General features: G+C 49.1%; 1 protein-coding gene across 5 annotated transcripts in view; it reads left to right on the forward strand.

Moving 5' to 3' along the window:
• The window catches only part of LOC101946328 (protein eva-1 homolog C-like), a 33,018-nt gene extending 17,871 nt beyond the window's left edge, over nt 1-15,147 (forward strand). For 2 of the 5 annotated variants that reach the window (XM_005301358.3, XM_065556307.1), the window contains 6 exons: nt 4,228-4,351; nt 5,020-5,172; nt 6,017-6,160; nt 9,052-9,123; nt 10,652-10,741; nt 13,199-15,147. In XM_005301358.3, the coding sequence (XP_005301415.1) occupies nt 4,228-4,351; nt 5,020-5,172; nt 6,017-6,160; nt 9,052-9,123; nt 10,652-10,741; nt 13,199-13,587 (972 nt within the window). In that variant the 3' untranslated portion in view covers nt 13,588-15,147. The remainder of the gene's footprint in view (nt 1-4,227; nt 4,352-5,019; nt 5,173-6,016; nt 6,161-9,051; nt 9,124-10,651; nt 10,742-13,198) is intronic. The other 3 variants (XM_005301360.3, XM_005301359.3, XM_005301361.3) reach the window with 3 other exon arrangements.
• The last annotated feature ends 2,352 nt before the right edge of the window (nt 15,148-17,499 follow it).

A 17,499-nucleotide genomic window follows, 5' to 3' on the forward strand; every position in this document is an offset into this window, starting at 1 on the left:
CTCTAAATCTTTCCCCTGTCCTCTGAGTGAATGGCAGCTGTAGGGGTCAGGCCAGAACTTCTTGGGTTGACCACAGGCTCAGAATGCAGTAGATTAGTTTAGATTAAATGAGGTTAGACCAGCCAATCAGTTCTTATCCCTGATTTGGCTATTTCTGGGTCTCCCAATGCCATTCCCGGCTGCTTCCAAGCTTTCAGTAATGCCATTCTGGGGTGGGTTTTTTTCCTTGCCCTCTGCAAAGCTGGGAACAGGCACCCAGGCACTCCCATTAGAAAAAATCCCCAGCATCTTGCTGCAGGCTCTTCTAAATCTCTCTCTAGAGTTGGTGAACTGTGGAGCCTAGGGAGCTCTGGAAACGCTCGTACAGAGTTAAGCTCCTCCTTGCTCTGCCTATTCAATGGAAGAGCTGACATTGTCCTCTTAAAATAATTCTTTCAAATCTGGTTCCACCTCATGCCTGGCTTTGGTTGCATATATGGGGCTTCCATTGACTGAGGTTGGAGCAAAGCCAGTATTTTACCTAAGGACTGCAGTGAAAATGAGCCTTCTCTGTGTGTGCTAAACCCCATGTCTCTGGGATGCATGGGCTCTGCTGAGAGTAGTGGGGAGGGACTGGGGAATGTTTCCCCCAAGGAGCTCACCATATTGAAGTCCAAAGCAGGAGTGCCTCCATCTTGGGACAATCACCCCCAAACTTCTTTTCAAACTGGTTGTTGTATTTTAAGAAGGGGCTTTTGAGCGCCTGCTCCAGCCCATCACTGGAGATCACGCAGGATGACTAACGCCATGACCCTTGGATTAGTTCAGCTCAGATCCTGCATGCTGCAACCAACTCCATCCTTTGCTGGAAACAATCCGCACAGAACTCCTCAACAGCCACGTCTGAATTTATTTTCTGTGTACGTTGATGGGTGTCTTTAGCCTCATTGGAGCACTGCTCCTTTAAAATACCTGACGCTGACCTGCTCAGCTCTGGGCCAGGAGGTCATGGGCTCAAATCCTACATGTCCCATGAGTTCAGGTCTGGAGCTTCGACCCAGTGCTGTCACTGTGGGGCATTTCTGTGTGGGTGTTGCACTGAGCACTCTTCTATTAACCTTGGTGTCTTGGTCAGTGTTCCTTCTTTGAGCATAAAACCAAGTGCTACAAGCCATAGCTTTCGGTGAGCTGCTGCTGTTGAGCTAAAATAGCTGTTGTGTTATAGTCTCTGGCTGCAGTGTTTGTGCTGCCAGCATCTAACTCAAGGATTTCTCTGTAAGACCAAATTCTACTCATATGCATCCGAAGAAGTGGGCTGTAGTCCACGAAAGCTTATGCTCTAATAAATTTGTTAGTCTCTAAGGTGCCACAAGTACTCCTGTTCTTCTTTTTGCAAATTCTACTCTGTTCAGGGAGCAACTGAGTTGCAGCCAGTAATTGTGTTTGCTTGTTGAACTGTGCCTGTGAAGGGAGGAAGTGCCATCTAGTGGCCAGTGCCTGTAATAATCTATGCTGTTGAGAGTATATCACTTACCCGCTACTGAAAAGCAGCTGCGCATTCATGACACTGGAGCGGCGCACGCAGCATTGTAATGCAAGACAGAAAAAATAAGCTGGCAGTCTTTAAACTGTGTGCAAGACCTCATTGGCAAAGTCTGATTTAAAAGCCTGATGCCTAGTGGCTGCAGTAAAAGAAACAGGTCGGGAGAGCCCTGAGCCAAAGAGTGAGAAAGCAGCAATACTTTTGAATGATGCAGGATCTCTTCTTAGCTTAGGGTCCCTTTGGTCTGTCTGCTGATGAGCTAAGTTTCCAACAGTGTTCAGTATGTCTGAATGCCTTTACCTGGGAAGCTAAGGAGATTAATATACATCTACAATGTCCAGCAAAACTGTGGCCCTATTTTCCTAATTCTCCATCTTTTGCAATACGAAGCACTTGAATTGTTTGAAGAAATCTATCCTTGGTTGGGACATGATCTAGCCATCTTGTTATACAAAGTGGTAGCTCTGTCCACCTCTTGAAACACACACAAATTGATTCTATAGGCATAACATTGCTATCATTTTTTATTCTTACTTTTATCGTAAATGGTATTTACGGTATAGTAAAAATGTTTGACTTTGAAGAAGGCATCGCCAATCTGAAAAGTGTTGAGAAGACTGGCCTAGAAGTTGGAATAAATGCCATGGTTAATGGAACCGGCAGATGGTTTTAACTTGAGACGAGCTGTGAACGTGGGGGCAGAGAAATAGTACAAAGGGACTGGATCAATGAAGCAGGACTGGAAGGGAGCTCCTGGGTCACCACACCCTGTCCCTTGCTGTTGCTGGTAACCCCTACCATATAATCCAGTCATAAATTTATCAAGATCCCTCTTACTCCCAGTTCCATTGTTATCCCCATTGCTCTTGTTGGGAGGCTGTTCCAGAACCTCCCTCCTCTGACGGTTAGAAGCCTTCTTCCAATTTCCAACCTAGATTTATTCATGGCTAGTTTATCCCCATTTGTCCTTGGCCCACCATTGTCCTTTCGCATCTATAGCTCTCCTCCCTCCCTGGTGTTTGCTCCTGATGGATTTAATAGAGCACAACCAGCTCCCCACTAAACCTATGTTGGTTTAGTACAGCTCTTCCAGCCTCCTTGCATGAAATCGGCCCTTCCTTCCCCGATCATCCTTGTAGCCCTTCTCAAGGCCAGTTCCCGTTTGAATGCATCTTTCCTAAATCATAGAATATCAGGGTTGGAAGGGACCTCAAGAGGTCATCTAGTCCAACCCCCTGACTGATTTTTACCCCAGATCCCTAAATGGCCCCCTCAAGGATTGAACTCACAACCCTGGGTTTAGCAGGCCAATGCTCAAACCACTGACCTATCCCTCTAGGAGTGACTAGAATTGTGTGCAGTATTCCAGATGAGGCCTTGTGCAATGGTTTTAATATATGGGCAGAAAATAACCAGATTAGATTAAATTTGGAATAATCCAGGCCAGTATCTCTGTGAAAAGATAATTTGAAGGGTAGATATTCAATGGGAGGGTGAAGTCTGGAAAGCAGTAATCCTAAAAGAGATCATGGGGTGATAGCAGGTCTGGCCCACTTTACAGATGGGGGTTGCAACTATCTGCTCCTACCCCATGGCCAAAGCCATACTATCAGGTGATGGCGTGAAGAGGAAGGGTATCCTTAGATAAGGATCAGTGGGCGAATAGACGCACCGTGGAGGAAGAGGCCCAGCAAGAGAGCAGCCAAGGAGGCCACCTGGAGTTAAGTACATTAAAAATAGTTTCCGGTCTCTTTACATCTTCTTCCTGCTGTTAGAGTGGCTGGCCCAGACTGGGGTTGGGCTGGCCCTTCCTGGATCAATGACAGGCTCAGAATTCAGCAGGGAGCAGCAGTGTTCGGGGGAGGAGTTCTGTGCTCAGTAGAGGGCCCTGAAACCAGACTGGGCCTGCAGGATTTCTTAGAAGTGACCTTGTCAATCACGACCGGATCACTCTTTACCACTGTGTGCATTGGGTGTTATGTGTGTCTCCCTTGGTTTAGCTTTATGCAAAGGCCTGTGGTCACACTGCCCATCACAGGGCAGCATGGCCAACCCTGAGCATCACAAATCATAATCAAGCCCAAGAAGGACGGGAGAGAAGTGCAAGGGGATTTGAGGAAAGGTTCAAAGAGCTAAACTAAGGAGGAGGGCTCATGATACAAATATGGGAAGGCTGTAAACATGATTTGTGTCATTCCCAGAGAGATGTGGCTGTATGTCCTGAGATGAAGAGAAGACAGAGACAAGTCAGGCTGGCCTATTTCAAATGCAGCCACCAGGACAATATATTAAACAGCCCAAAAAAGAAGGGGAGTCAGTGGGAGCAATTGAACTAAAGTGATATTTCATTGTAAGGTTTTCTCTTTAATAGATTCCAAGACCATTGTGATCATCCAGTCTGCTCCACTCAGTAATGTCTTGTCAAGAGGAGATTGTTTGCTTGGCAGTTTTTAAAATGGTTTGAAAGGTTCTTATGGAGGAAACGGTCAGCTATAGAAGTCAGCACTTGCGTGGTTGTTGCAGTCTGATGCTTTGCTAGCAACGTAGAGCTTGGGAGTGGCAGCAACAGGTCACTGTCACCAGGGCTACATGCACTTTGCCTGGCTCTGTTATTATAGAGGTGTTCTAGGGTATGTCAATGTGACCTTAGGATTTCTAATGTTAAATTCATATCTGTTTCCCCTTCTGCCCCCACCCCTCCACAGAAACTTCTGGATGAGTGCCAGGACCAGCGCTGGTGCCAGTTCTCTGTGCATAGTCCAGTGTTTGGGCCCGACCCGTGTCCCGGGACACACAAGTACCTGATAGTTTCATACAAGTGCAGACCAGGTGAGCTCTGCAAATGGCTTTAAAGTGCAAAGGAGGGTTTTGCTTAGCATCCTCTCTGTTTTTTCCATAGACTATTGGTGCAGTCAGCACTATAAGTGTACCAGAGGCAAGAAGGGGATTCATTGTCTTTGTCAATCCATTGTCAATTACCCCACCTGTGTCCTGGACAGATCATCCTTCTCCTGAAGAGAGAGAGAGATCATAATTTTTTTGCTTGTCTTGCAGTAGCATTCCAAGGTCTCAGTCCAGATCAGGCCCTATTGGACAATGTGCTGTGCAATCACACAGGAAGACAATGGTCTCCATTAAGGAGCCTAAACTATGCCGTGTAATGTAAGTGACACAGATAAATAGTCAAAGCAAACAGTTTCCAAAATCCCATAGGATGAAAAATATCTGCCAAATCATTTAAGCAAATGCTAACAAATAGCTAGTGCATTCACCAGCTGGTTGCAGAGAGAACAGCGAAGGGAATTGCTCAGTCTCTTGGTTTCTTCTTGTTAGGTGTTTTATGCACTGATTGGGAAGGGATGCTTTTAGGCCAAATGGGAGGAGCTGAGAGCTGCCACTTCGGAGAGGGCTACATAAAATTTGCTTTCTGACTTTCGGAATGGTAAAGGCCTATCTGTTAATGATGCAACAGAATACTGTGTAATGTTGTTTCCCAGCTAACCACCGCATTAAGACCGTGTGTGAGAATGACAAGCTGAGGCTGCAGTGCAGGGCTAAATCTGTCCTAGCAATTTACTCCGCAAGCTATGGCAGATCCATGCGGGGCAAACCAGAGTGTGACTCTGCGAACAGGACTGGACTCAATGTAGGTATGTTGGGAAGGTGTGAACTAGAAATCTGGCGGGGCCCCTTTCACGTTGAAGAATCTGGAACTCATTGCCAGGGGATGTTGTGGAGGCCAAAAGTGTAATTGGGTTAAAAAAAGAACTAGATAAGTTCCTGGAGGATAGGTTCATCAATGGCTATTAGCCAAGATGGTCAGGGATGCAACCCCATGTTTTGGGTATCCCTAAGCTTTGATTGACAGAAGCTGGGCATGGACAGGGGATGGATCACTCACTAACTGCCCTGTTCACTCCCTTTGAAGCAAGTGGCATTGTCCACTGTTGGAAGACAGGATACTGGGCTGGATGGACCATTGGTCTGACCCAGTATGGCCGTTCTTATGTTCTTAATAAGTCATTACGCTGTCAGAGACATTACATTGGGCACAGCCATATCACTGCTGTGTGGGCATCGAGACATACACGCTCCCAGCCAAGACCCCATATTGCTAGGGATAGATGACTGCCACCCAGGCACAGCACTGCGCTCACACACAGCCAGCTCACTGCTGCATGGGCGCTGGGATATACAGTCTCTCAGCCAGCTCGCTGCCATGTGGGCTGAGGGAGTATGCATATAATCAGCCACATGGACACAATACATGCACCCTTCCTTCACAGCCAGCTCCCTGCTCAGTGGGCAGGGAGACATGCGATCCTGACAAGGTCACCAATATGGGCTCATTCATATACACTCCTATGTGGTGCATGTGAATGGGATATTACAGACCAAGTATGGCTTTGGGCTACATGGTTTCCAGAAGCTTTTCTGCCTGCTACTGAGAATGCAGGGGCCACAGCCTGGTGACCACCTGGTCTATATTTCCAGAGTGCTTAGCTCCTGATGCCTTGAGGAGAGTCTCTCGGAAGTGTCACAGGAAGGAGAACTGCACCATCTTGGCTAACAAGGCCACCTTTGGTGACCCCTGCTTCCCTGGCGTGAAGAAACAGCTGAGGGTCTCCTATACATGTGGTAAGAGTCCCCAGTCACCCTGACACTGCCCTGGGGAGGGGCTGGAAGGACTTCAGCAAGTGCTTTACGATGTACAACATGGAGAGCGGGGGCGTTTTGAGGACTAAGGGCACCTGTTGGCCTAGCAAGCCGATAGCATAGCTGTTGAGGCTGCCGGGCAGGGTCAGTTTAGATGAGAGTGGTGCCATATGTCTCCTTGAGAGATGCTTGTGCATTCTGTCAACAGCAGGCTGAGAACTATAGAAACGGCTACAAAGCTGAGCCCCCGAGAAACAAGACAGATGCTGAGCAGCTGTTGCTCTGTCTCCTCCTCTTGTGGCATGGATCTTTAACCACATGCATGCGCGTGGGGAGTGGGGAAATGGGAAGCTTCAGGGTGCACAGATACAGACAGAAGGTGAATCCTCAAAGCTCCCCATTAGATGAAATATTTTTGTCTTTCTCTGTAAGTAGCAAATCGTAAGGATCTGAGGGCCCATGAAAGCAAGGTTAACATCCAGCCAGCCAGGGCATGGGTAGGTTCTATGCAAGCTGCCTCTCCCACCATGGCTCCAGGGCCGATACAACCACTAGGTGAACTAGGCGGTCGCCTAGGGCGCCAAGATTTGGGGGCTCCAAAAAGCGGTGCCCCCCAATTTTTTTTACAGCGTTTCAGCCTTCCACCACCCCCCGTGCTTTCCCCAAGTGTCCCCCGGCCCCCAGAAGCGTCCCTGCCCCTCTCCTGCAGCTCCACACTGCCTCAGTTCTGCTCTGCTCCCAGCATCAACTGCTGCCACAGGGTCCTAGTGCCCTCACCTACTAGTAGCAGGGCAGGCTGCCCTTCCCCTGCCCTTCCCCCTCAGACCCTTCCCTTTTCTGGTGGGACCCTCCACCAGCACAGCCCCCGCCCCCTGCCCACAGTCACCGCTTCTGCCCCACACTGGGCAAGGGTCACCCCCAGTGAGGCTACAGTGAGGGGCAGCAGCAGGGGAGGAGGCGCACCTGTGATGGCAGCCCCCCAACAGCACCCACCACTGGGGAGGCAAGGGGGCTTCCTGGACCTGAGAGGGGCGCTAGGAGCACATGCAGTGACAGTGGTGGAAGGTGAGTGTGCTACTGGGGTGGGGGGGGGAAAGTGGGGGCCCCTCCCCCAGAACTCACTGCTGCTGGCAGAGAGAGGGCTTGGGGGAGTTCTCATCCCCCTGCACCCTAATCCTCTGCTCAGCCCTGAGCCTCCTCCCAAACCCTAAACCCCTCATCCCCAGCCCCACCCCACAGTCCTCACCCCTCCAGCCCCACCCCCTTCCCACACACCCTCTCTGCTCCCAAACTTCCTCCCAGAGCGTGCACTCCAGCCCTTCACACACCCTCCCAGAACCTGCACCCCTCACCCCCTCCTGTACCCCCACCCTCTGCCCCAGCCCAGAGCCTGCACCCAGCACCCAAACTCCCGCCCAGAGCCTGCACCCCAGACTCCCTCCCCCACCCAAACTCCCTCCCAGATCCTGCACCCCAATTTCCTGCCCCAACCCAGGGCCTGCACTCCAGACCTTCTCCCCCAACCCAAACTCCCTCCCAGAGCCTTAGGCAGATGGGGGGCAGAGTTTGGGGAGGCGGGTTCTAGGCACCACCAACATTTCTACAAACCTGCCACCCCTGCCAGTATGTGGGTTTTAAGCCCTGTTATGCCTGCAACAGGCCTAAGCCTGTGAGTGACCCCCATAGCAGCTGCCTGAAGTGCTTGGAGGAATCACACATGAAAGACAAGTGTTGGATTTGTAAAAACTTTCGTCCGAGAATGCAGAAGGAGCATGATATTCGTTTGAGGGCTCTCCTCATGGGGGCTGCGCTCTGCCCGGCGCAGGACTGCAGTCTCGGCAGGACTCTAGGCCCAGCACCTCGGCCTCGGTTTGTAGTGCACCCCTGGCACCGGGCTGAGTCTGGCACCGCTATCCCTTCCAGTGCCCAAGAAGCAGTCAAAAAAGTGGGACTCCCTGGCACCAAGCAAAAAGGGTCAAGGGACATCGGACAAAGGACCTAGTTCAGGCCACCTGCCCACCCCAGAGCCGCATGGGGGTTTCTCTCCGATTGGATCCACTAGTCTCCCCAGGGATCCACCACTGACTCCCGGGAGTGGCGTGGGATCCAAACTCACTATTGTGCGAATATGAGTGTGTAGATTATTGAAATTTGTCATATTGATATTGTCAGTTGTTGTTGTATGACATTCTAATTTTATAAATTGTATTAATAACAATAATTGGATACTCTAAAGGTAGAATAAAATGTAGTAGATTTTATATGAAAAAAGGAAATATATGTGACTAAAAAGGGTGTATTTCTGAAAGTATTTTGAAAGTTTATAATAAGTGATGGTCCAGGGGGAGGGAAGGGAGAAGGGGGGGTGCAAGGTGGAAGTTTCACCTTGGGCGCAAAATATCATTGCACCAGCCCTGCATGGCTCTACCACATACTGGCCTCCTGACTTGCAGCACCCCCTGGGAGCTTTACCAATGCGCCTCCATCCTGCCAGTAGCTGCTATTCCAGCCCGGGGTTTGCTCTCTGCCCAATACAGACAAGGATGACACGTGACTTACTGAACTCATGTCTTTGGTGGTCAAGGCCAAGGACATTATTTACCCAACCTGGCCCCTCCCTCCTTGACCCACAGAATTCTCCCGGTCAGACTGAGGATGGCACCTGTGCTGTCTCTTCGCCCACTGCTTTGACATAGGGAAATATTTTGTATGTAAATTTCTGGCAGTAGTGGGTTGGTCCTGCTCTGTCCATACACCCCTCACCTGAGGTACCTGTGCAGCCTTCATGTCTCCTCTCCATCCCTGGCTGCTACCCCCATCTCAGGGGTTCTTCATGAGCTGCCCTTTCAGAGCAGTCTCCTTTCTCATTTCAGTGCCAAGGCAGCTGTTTGAGGAGGTGGGCCAGGATTCTCCAGACCCCTTCTCGCTCTCCGACTACACACATGGTAAACACTTGCTGTTCCCTTGGAGCTGTGCTGTGTGGGCTAAGGAAGGCTCTTGTTTGAGTGTCAGGTTGGGGTTTCCTGGCTGGCTGGGGACCGCATGTGTGTGATGTGCCAGGCTGGCTCCTCTCACACAGGCTGTGCGCTGGAAGGTTTGCCCAAAATCTGGCTCCTGCATCGCAGTGAAGAGGGGAAGTCCCTGAGCCAGGCACTTCTACCCTCCATGAGGAATGCAGTCCGAGTCCAGAGAAAGGGAAGCAGAAACCTAAATCAGGGCCTTTTACCTCCATGGACCAGGCTGATGGTCACAGGGCTCACAGAGATTCAGTTCATGTGCCTATTCTAGATGTGCTGACAGAAGGAGGGCTCTATTCCCTTCTTTACTCACACAGCCTCTGTGTCTCCTGTGTGTGGGAAATTACTTTGAGCTCCCTGGCCTGGTTATACAGGCAGTTCAGTGCAGTGCTGGTCACTAGAATGGCTCATTCAGTCTTTGATTTCTTAGTGCTGCTCCATCAATGCTCTTGCTAGACCCCAGCTGTGCCCTGTGGTGGCTCCTCTCCACTGGGAATTCATTCACCATGTTTGTTCTCTCCTGGGTATCACACACTCTCCCAGCTCTTCCTGGGGACTCCACCTTCTTCTTGACTAAGGGCAGGTTTCAGTCCCCATAGTTATCTGGGTGTGGGCTAGGATCCCAGCCCAATGCTGCAGGGTGCATTTTGCCAGTGGCAAAAGGGAAGTGGAGTTGCTCTGTGAGGCGTGTCTCTTTGGTGGATTTGAAGCACCCTGCGCGGTAGCAGTGGCAATGAGGTTGCACTGGGAGTTCATGCCATGGCAGATGAATTAGAGAAAAGGCAGCAGGTGGAAGGCTAGCAAGAACTGGGAAGAGACCTCCTCCACACCACCGCCTCCACACACACTTAGCTTTGTAACATTTTTTCATGAGGAAAACCAAGGTTGCAAAACCAGGAGTGAGATCTAGAGGATGTGGCCAAATGGTCTGGCAATAACATGGGGATCTCTGGAGGGGAGATGACAGATGAGCACAGACCAGCCGGGAGAAGTGAGCAAAGTGACAGATAGGAGAAGCACTGCGGCCTGCAGAGGAGGGGTGCCTCAGAACATAGCAAAGGGGAGTGGACTATGGAAGAGTTAAGGGAAGAACAGATCTGAGGGGGAGAAAAGTGGCCAAGAGCAAAGGAAGACTAGGAGGAGCTAGAGGAGAAGGTTCGGAACATGGCATGGAGGAGAGAGAGATGGTAGGGGGAGAGCGAAGAGTGGGAGCGCAGACAATGGGAGGAGCTGTGAGTGGATGGGAAGAACTTAGGGATGGGATGGTGAGGATCATGGAAGAGAAATGTGCCGAGTGCCTGGGAGGAGCAGAGCTGAGGCGGGAGGGGTGGGAGTGAAAGTTGGCAGATATGTGGTGATAGGTTAAGGTTCAAGTCCACAGAGTGGATGAGGGCGTTGAGAAGCGCCTCGCTCCTGTACCCTAGCCAGTAAGACCATGTCCCCTTGTTCACTGCAGGTGGCTGGTACCATGGGCCGATGCTGTCCAGGCTCCGTGAAGATCTGATGATTTTTACTAGCTCTCTGAAAACGTTTGCCCACCTCTGGGGTATGTGAATTCGCTGAGCGTGTGCACAGTGCTCTGTGGAGAGGGTGCAGGCAGAGAGTCACATTCCAGTCTGTCTCTCTTGCTTTAGCGTGCCGGGAGACACGGGCATGTTAAGGGGCACTTGGCGAAGAGCCCGCAGCACCGTGCGCTCCCTTTATGCCCATCAATGCTCCTCTGGTGTAGGCTGGTCATTAAAGCCACATCCAAGATACATCCGTAGGGGTGGAGCAATGTCATGGAGACTCAAGGACTGAATGACCCCAGGACTGAATTCTCTCTCCCTCAGGCAAGGAGACAGTACTAAGTCTAGCTGAGAGAGGATGTTAATGAATGTGATGCCCGCTGAATTCCTCACTCATTCTAGGGAGAAGCAAAGATGCCAGTCTGATTGGCCACTTGTTGGAACTCCAGGGCCACCCCTTTCCTCCTGCAATCAGGGAGGCAGCTGCAGCACATGTAGACAGACCCAACCTGACTTTGATCTAGCTAGTTCCAACAGCAATAGCAGTGAAGGTGCATCAGTGCAGGCTAGCCATTTAAGGAACATACCCAGGGTCCTGGGTGGAGTTGTACAGCCCATGCTGCTGCCCATGCCGCCGCAGATTCCTTGCTATTGTCACTGGAGCTAGCTAGATCAGGACTAGCTTGGGTCTGTCTATACATGCTGCAGTCACACCTCTGATTGCAGTGTAGCCAGACCCTCAACCTTTTGCGGGATATTGTTTTGCATCCGTTTCTGTAGAGAGAGAGGACAGTGCCTCACAGGGTTTATAGCTCAGACCCCTGAGCTCGGTGTGAGCTGTACCATTTGGCGAACTAGCCTCCCATTCTAGAAATTACTAGTGTAAATGAGTTAAAAAATAACTCCTGGAGTTACCAGTCCACTCACTGTGTGTCTTGCCCCCACCCTACCAGGAGTCAAACCCATCTTTGATAGTGGTAGTCAGAGAAACACAGAATTTATCCTGCTGGAATAAAGCAGTGTCTTCCAGCCTGGCACCCTGTCTCCTACTGGGACCAGTGACAGATTCTTCTGAGGAAGGTGTAACACCCTGTACCGTCTGTGATGGGATCCCTGGGGTGCAGCCTGGGACCGTGGGACTGCTGTGCCCCCTTAACTCTCTCCCAGCCTGGGCTGTCCCTCACAATGCCTTGCTAGTGACAAGCAGCAAACCCCTCCAGGTGCTGTTATCACTCAGAACAACTGCATGTGGAGCCCCACACCCAGCTATATTACATGAATGCTCCCAGAGCCACTCATGAATCACACAGGGAAAGGCACCAGACCAATCCCCCCAGCTCCCAGACTTACACTACAGGAAATATACCATCTTGCTCTGCTCAAGACGAGCAATGCAGATTTAATAATTGGTTCACCACTTCATCAATGGAAAGTGGATATACACACCAGCCTTTGCAAAACCTGAGTAGATTTGCCACACACTTCATACAAATTAACTGGCAAAGATAAACAGTAAAACAAATGTGTTGATTACAAAAGATAGATTTAAAATTATATTAAGTGATAGGTAAAAAGTCAGAGTTAGTTCCCAAAATAAAATAAAATATAATCATGCAGTCTAAACTCTCAACCATATTAGACTGGGCAACATCTAGATTAAGCAGTTTTTCTCACCCCACTGGATATTGCAGTCCTTAATATACAGATTTGTCCCTTAAATCTGGGCGAGTCTCCTCTGTTGGAGTCGTCAGTCTTCTTCTCAGTGTCTTTGTTGCTTGCAGCATAGGTGGGGGCAGGAGAGAGGCCCAGCAGCATGGGCCTGCTATGTTCTGTTTTATACCCTTAGTCCCATGTCTGGGGACATTGCTGAGTCTCCAGGCAACGTTGAACAATTCCCCTGGTGTGGCCTTATGCAGGTAAGTCACTGAATTGTAGCTCCCTTGCTGGACAATGGCCGTTGATGGGTTGTTTCACACGCTGCCTGAGCGTTGGTTACTTTCCTTGCTGTTGCCTCTGGGGAGCTAATATCTGTCTGATTCCCCAACTTACAGCATGATTTAGTGACAACCATACCACACAATTCTCATAACTTCATATGTATTAATGATATACATATATGGATAGAGAAATGACTTTCAGCAAATCATACTCTTTCCCCTGATACCTTACAAGGCATGCTTTATATATAAGATTATGATTATATAAAAATGAGGAATATGGGGTTACAAGACACTGCCCCAAGGTATAGAATGGCACACTGTCCTAATTCCATGATATGTTATCATGGGGGACAGAGGTGGTTCCTTCCTGACCCCTATACTGTGAAGCATGAGGATTGAGAGCCCTTGTTCTTTTACATCCCTTCTTCCCACTTGCTCTCATGCTTGCTCAGTAGGGCTATGAGACTGGTAGCTCACTGCAAGGGAGAATGATTCCTGTTGCTCTTTAGGAGTAATTCATATTCTCTTCTGAAGTGTTTGCACGTCTCTCCTTAGGTGTCCCCGAGAAGGTGGGCCTCTATTTTCTGTGTGGGGTCTCTGGAGGCCTGGTGTTCCTGCTTTGTATCTTCAGCCCCAAAATGGCCTTCATACAGGACATGAAGGAGGTCTTAAAAGACTCGAAACTGGGGAGCAGCTCAGAGCTAAGCCAGACCAAGTTACGGGATGACCACGACGAGGACAACCACAACGACGACAGCTCCTCAGACTCCTCATTCCGCCGCCTCACCCGCACCTACCGTGCATCCAACAACATCTTCAGCCCGGAGCTGACCGCAGCCCTGGAGGGTGCTGCTGAGCACAGGGCCCAAGAGGGAGAGGAGATCTGGATGCTCAAAGATTCCAGCCCCTACGCTATTCACAAACTCAAATCTGCTACCAAATGAGAATGAGGAGCAGGGGCCACTGGCAGGGCAATGAGCCAGTTCCACATCAGCAAGCAGCTCTTCCTAGTTACAGATCCAAATAATGGAGTGGGAACAGGGTGGGAAGGGGGACAATTTTCATCTCCGGGGACCCAAACTCATAACAGGCTTAGGTCACGTGCAACGAGTATGTTGATAACAGTCTGATCCCTGATAGAGATTTATCATGACTCAAACAAAGCTAGGCAAACTAATATACATTCTGTGAACGCCATGTAATAACTTTCCTGCTATAGAAACCATAGATTCCATAATCAGTATTTATATCACACACAACAAAAGCACATTTGTTACAATTGGCAGTCTCTGCTCAAGAGGCGAGCTGGTTGGAGAAATGTAGACATAATCATATTCCATCAGAATATACAGTTCTGTTGAAAGCAAAACGTTTAGCAAAATTGGGTTGAATTCTGCCTGAACTTTGTTTAGGAAGAAATGCATGGGGGAAAAGGGATTCCAACAATGTTGAAATGACCCGTACCAACATTTTCAGAATGAAACTTTTTTGATTTTTTTTTGTTTTGAAACAACTTTTAGTTTCAAATTTTTTGCATTTTGTAGTAAAATATATTTATAATACAAAATGAAAAAAGTCAAAATTGAAACAATACATTTCGGATGATCCCAAACAAAATATTTTTTGGAATGTTCCTTTGCAGAAAACTTGAGATCTTCAGTTTAGGAAAAACACATATTTTGAAATCTCAAAATCCTTTTGTCCTCCCTGAGATCCTGGTCTAAAACAGCAGGGAGAGCTGCAGGGCAGGATTGAATGGGATTGTCTGTCATTTCAACTGAAAGTTCTGACTGGGAGTTACCCTGGTTTGGTTACCAAGAAGAATTCAGAGGTAGAAACCTTGCATTGTCATTACAGTTGGGTGTTTGTAAGGTCAGTGAACCGACCAGTTATGAAAAGCTATCTCAACAATATCAAGCAAGGAATCAGACTGGTACATTACGTGGTGTTTTGTCTGATTTCTTGGGGTACATCTATACGGCGGGTAGTGTTCGATGTATCGGGGATCGATTTATTGCGTCTTGTCTAGACGCGATAAATCAATCCCCGAATCGACGCCTGTGCTCCACCTCGGCAGGAGAAGTAAGCGGAGTTGACGGGGGAGCCGTGGTGGTCGACTCGCCACCGTGAGGACGGCCAGGTAAGTCAAACTAAGATACTTCGACTTCAGCTACGTGAATAGCGTAGCTGAAGTCGCATATCTTAGTTCGAACACCCCCCCCCCCAGTGTAGCCCAGGCCTTAGTGATGTAATTAATTTTAGCCAATTAATGATTCAGTTCATACTGAATGCTCTGCTTACTCATGGTTGTGTTGCAGTCAGTTGCTAACACTCAATTACTCAATTAATTTCTTGTCTATTGGCCTATTTATAAGGCCCCTTTATCCTCCTTTTCACTGATTCCTGTCTTCTGTTTTTTTATTCCAGTTATGTCAATTTACATTACAATTCATGGTCAATGTTCTTTAATGATATGTGATAACATTGTGTGGATAGAGAGCCAAGGAGATCAGAGTCTGGTTTTTGGTGTGTATGGGAAAATCAATACAGATGCATATGCCAAGTAAAAACGAGAGCGCGAGAGAGAGAGAAAGAGGAATAAGTAAGACAGACAGAGTTATGTGAGGCACTGGCAGGGCCGGCTCCAGGGTTTTTGCTGCCCCAAGTGGTGCAAAGCAAAAAAAAAAAAAAAAAAAAAAGCCGCAATCACGATCTGCGGTGGCAATTCGGCGGGAGGGCCTTCGCTCCAAGCGGGAGTGAGGGACCGTCTGCCGAATTGCTGCCGAATAGCTGGACGTGCCGCCCTCTCTGGAGTGGCCGCCCCAAGCACCTGCTTGGCAAGCTGGTGCCTGGAGCCAGCCCTGGGCACTGGACTAGAACAGAGGTGGGTTCAGGAGGTCAGAGCTGTGCAAGATCCAATGCTTGAATTGGCAATGCTACAGGCAAGGTTGAGCGCATTAGGAACAAACAGGAGTCAGCACAACCATGTTGCGCGACAGACACTTGACAAAATTACCGGCCTTAGTGACTGACATTGGCGGGGGGTTATGTCATTCAGTCATTCAACCTGTAAAATAGTGCAAATAATTTTCCACACTGAAAAAAAACAGTAACCTAGTATGGGAATGGGTTTTGAAGCAGCAGTGTAATGTTACTGGCCTTTGCTCTAATCTTCAGGGGGTTGATCCAGAGCCGCCTGCAAGGCCTGGGAGTGGAGAACTAGGCAGTGCAATGGGGGTAGGGTGACCAGACAGCAAGTGTGAAAAATTGGGACAGGAGGTGGGGGGTAATAGGAACCTATATAAGAAAAAGACCCAGAAATCGGGACTGTCCCTATAAAATCGGGACATCTGGTCACTCTAAATGGGGGCTCCCCTTGGTTTGGGGGATGAACTCCTTGTGAGCTCCTAAAGGGACAGTGCCCCCAGTTGATTGCCTTGATTCACAGCAATTCACATGCAGATAAACCGGAGCAGCCCAGTTCTCATTTCAAAGTGCCTCTTCAAAGGGGCAGCCAGCCCCTCACTACTCCCCAGGGAAGTGGAGATTGACACAGTCTCAACACCTCTGAGAACTGCCTGAAATATTTGGCTGGTGCTATTTAAATGCAGAGGGGGATGTTAACGCAAACAGGGTCGGCCAGGCATAAGGAGAGACCCCTCTGCGAGATCAGCTCCGTGCACTGCCGTGAGATCCCAGCCCAGCCTGCAGGAGCGTGGCCCGCAAGGTGGAGCATTGGGGAAGGCTGGCTCTGGGCACAGCCAAGAGGATCCCTCCCCGCTCCCCTCCCCATGTTCCCAACCCCCTGCTCCGCCAGGAAAGGGCAGGTCTCTGCAGGGCGGCGCTAGTCGCAGGCACTGCTGCTGCCCCCTGTTCTCGCTGACTCTGGGTAGCTATGGTGCACGTGCCTAGAAGCCCTGCGGCCCGCCCGGGCAATTTAAAAGGGCCCAGGGCTCACAGCCGCCGCCACTGCCGCTACTGCCAATAGGCTGGGAGCCGCAGAGTCAGCACTCAGGGAGAAGGGACAGAGGCAGCCTGTAGACTCACCTGGCCATGCCTCCGCCAGCAACAGCATGGACGGAGAGCCACTTGTGGGGAGCCTCCCGAGGTGAGCACCCCCACGGACCTCAACATTTTTACCATGGACACTTGTGTCCGTGTACAGCCACGTTGCCGATCCCTGGCAACAAACTGGCAGCTCAAGTTTTGCCTTCTTCTGTCTGCAGTTGTTGTTTTCTGTCCCTCGATTTCAGGAAGATCAGCTATTGCCCTGAAAGAAAAACCATGCCCCAAAATACCAATAATGTGCTATGCACTTGTAACATATCAAACAGGTTTTCTTTCCATAGCTCAAGGTAAATGAATTATCCCTTCATGGTGCTTTCATAACTGCTCCAAAGGTAAGGAGTCACTTAACTGTCATTGAAAGCTTTGTGAAATTCTTTTGCTATATTTCAGCTTTAACACCTCCGTGAGTCCTTTATCACTGCTTTTATTATTCCAGCTTGGCCAGCGCCACTCAGTTTCTAGGTAACAGGCTAAACTGGCATGGTCCTTTTTCAGCAAATAAACACTAAACATTTCATTAAAGTTGGGCTGCTGCCAGTCACACAGGCATGTGAAGAGCCTTTTTTCACTGAAAAATGCAACTTCCGTTTGTTTGAAATATCAGGTAAATTTGGGTCTAATTTGCTGAATTGTTTTGATCAGAAAAAAAATTCTGAAAACATCAAAACTTTTCAATGTTTTGATTCAAAATGACTTTTTCCTTCAAATTTTATTTCAATTTTGTTTTTAAAAGGTTAAAAACTCTCAAAACCAAAACAAAATGTTTCATTTTGCGTCAAACAGTACGT

Source organism: Chrysemys picta, chromosome 9, assembly GCF_011386835.1.
Source record: "Chrysemys picta bellii isolate R12L10 chromosome 9, ASM1138683v2, whole genome shotgun sequence".
NCBI classification, from domain to species: Eukaryota; Metazoa; Chordata; order Testudines; family Emydidae; genus Chrysemys; species Chrysemys picta.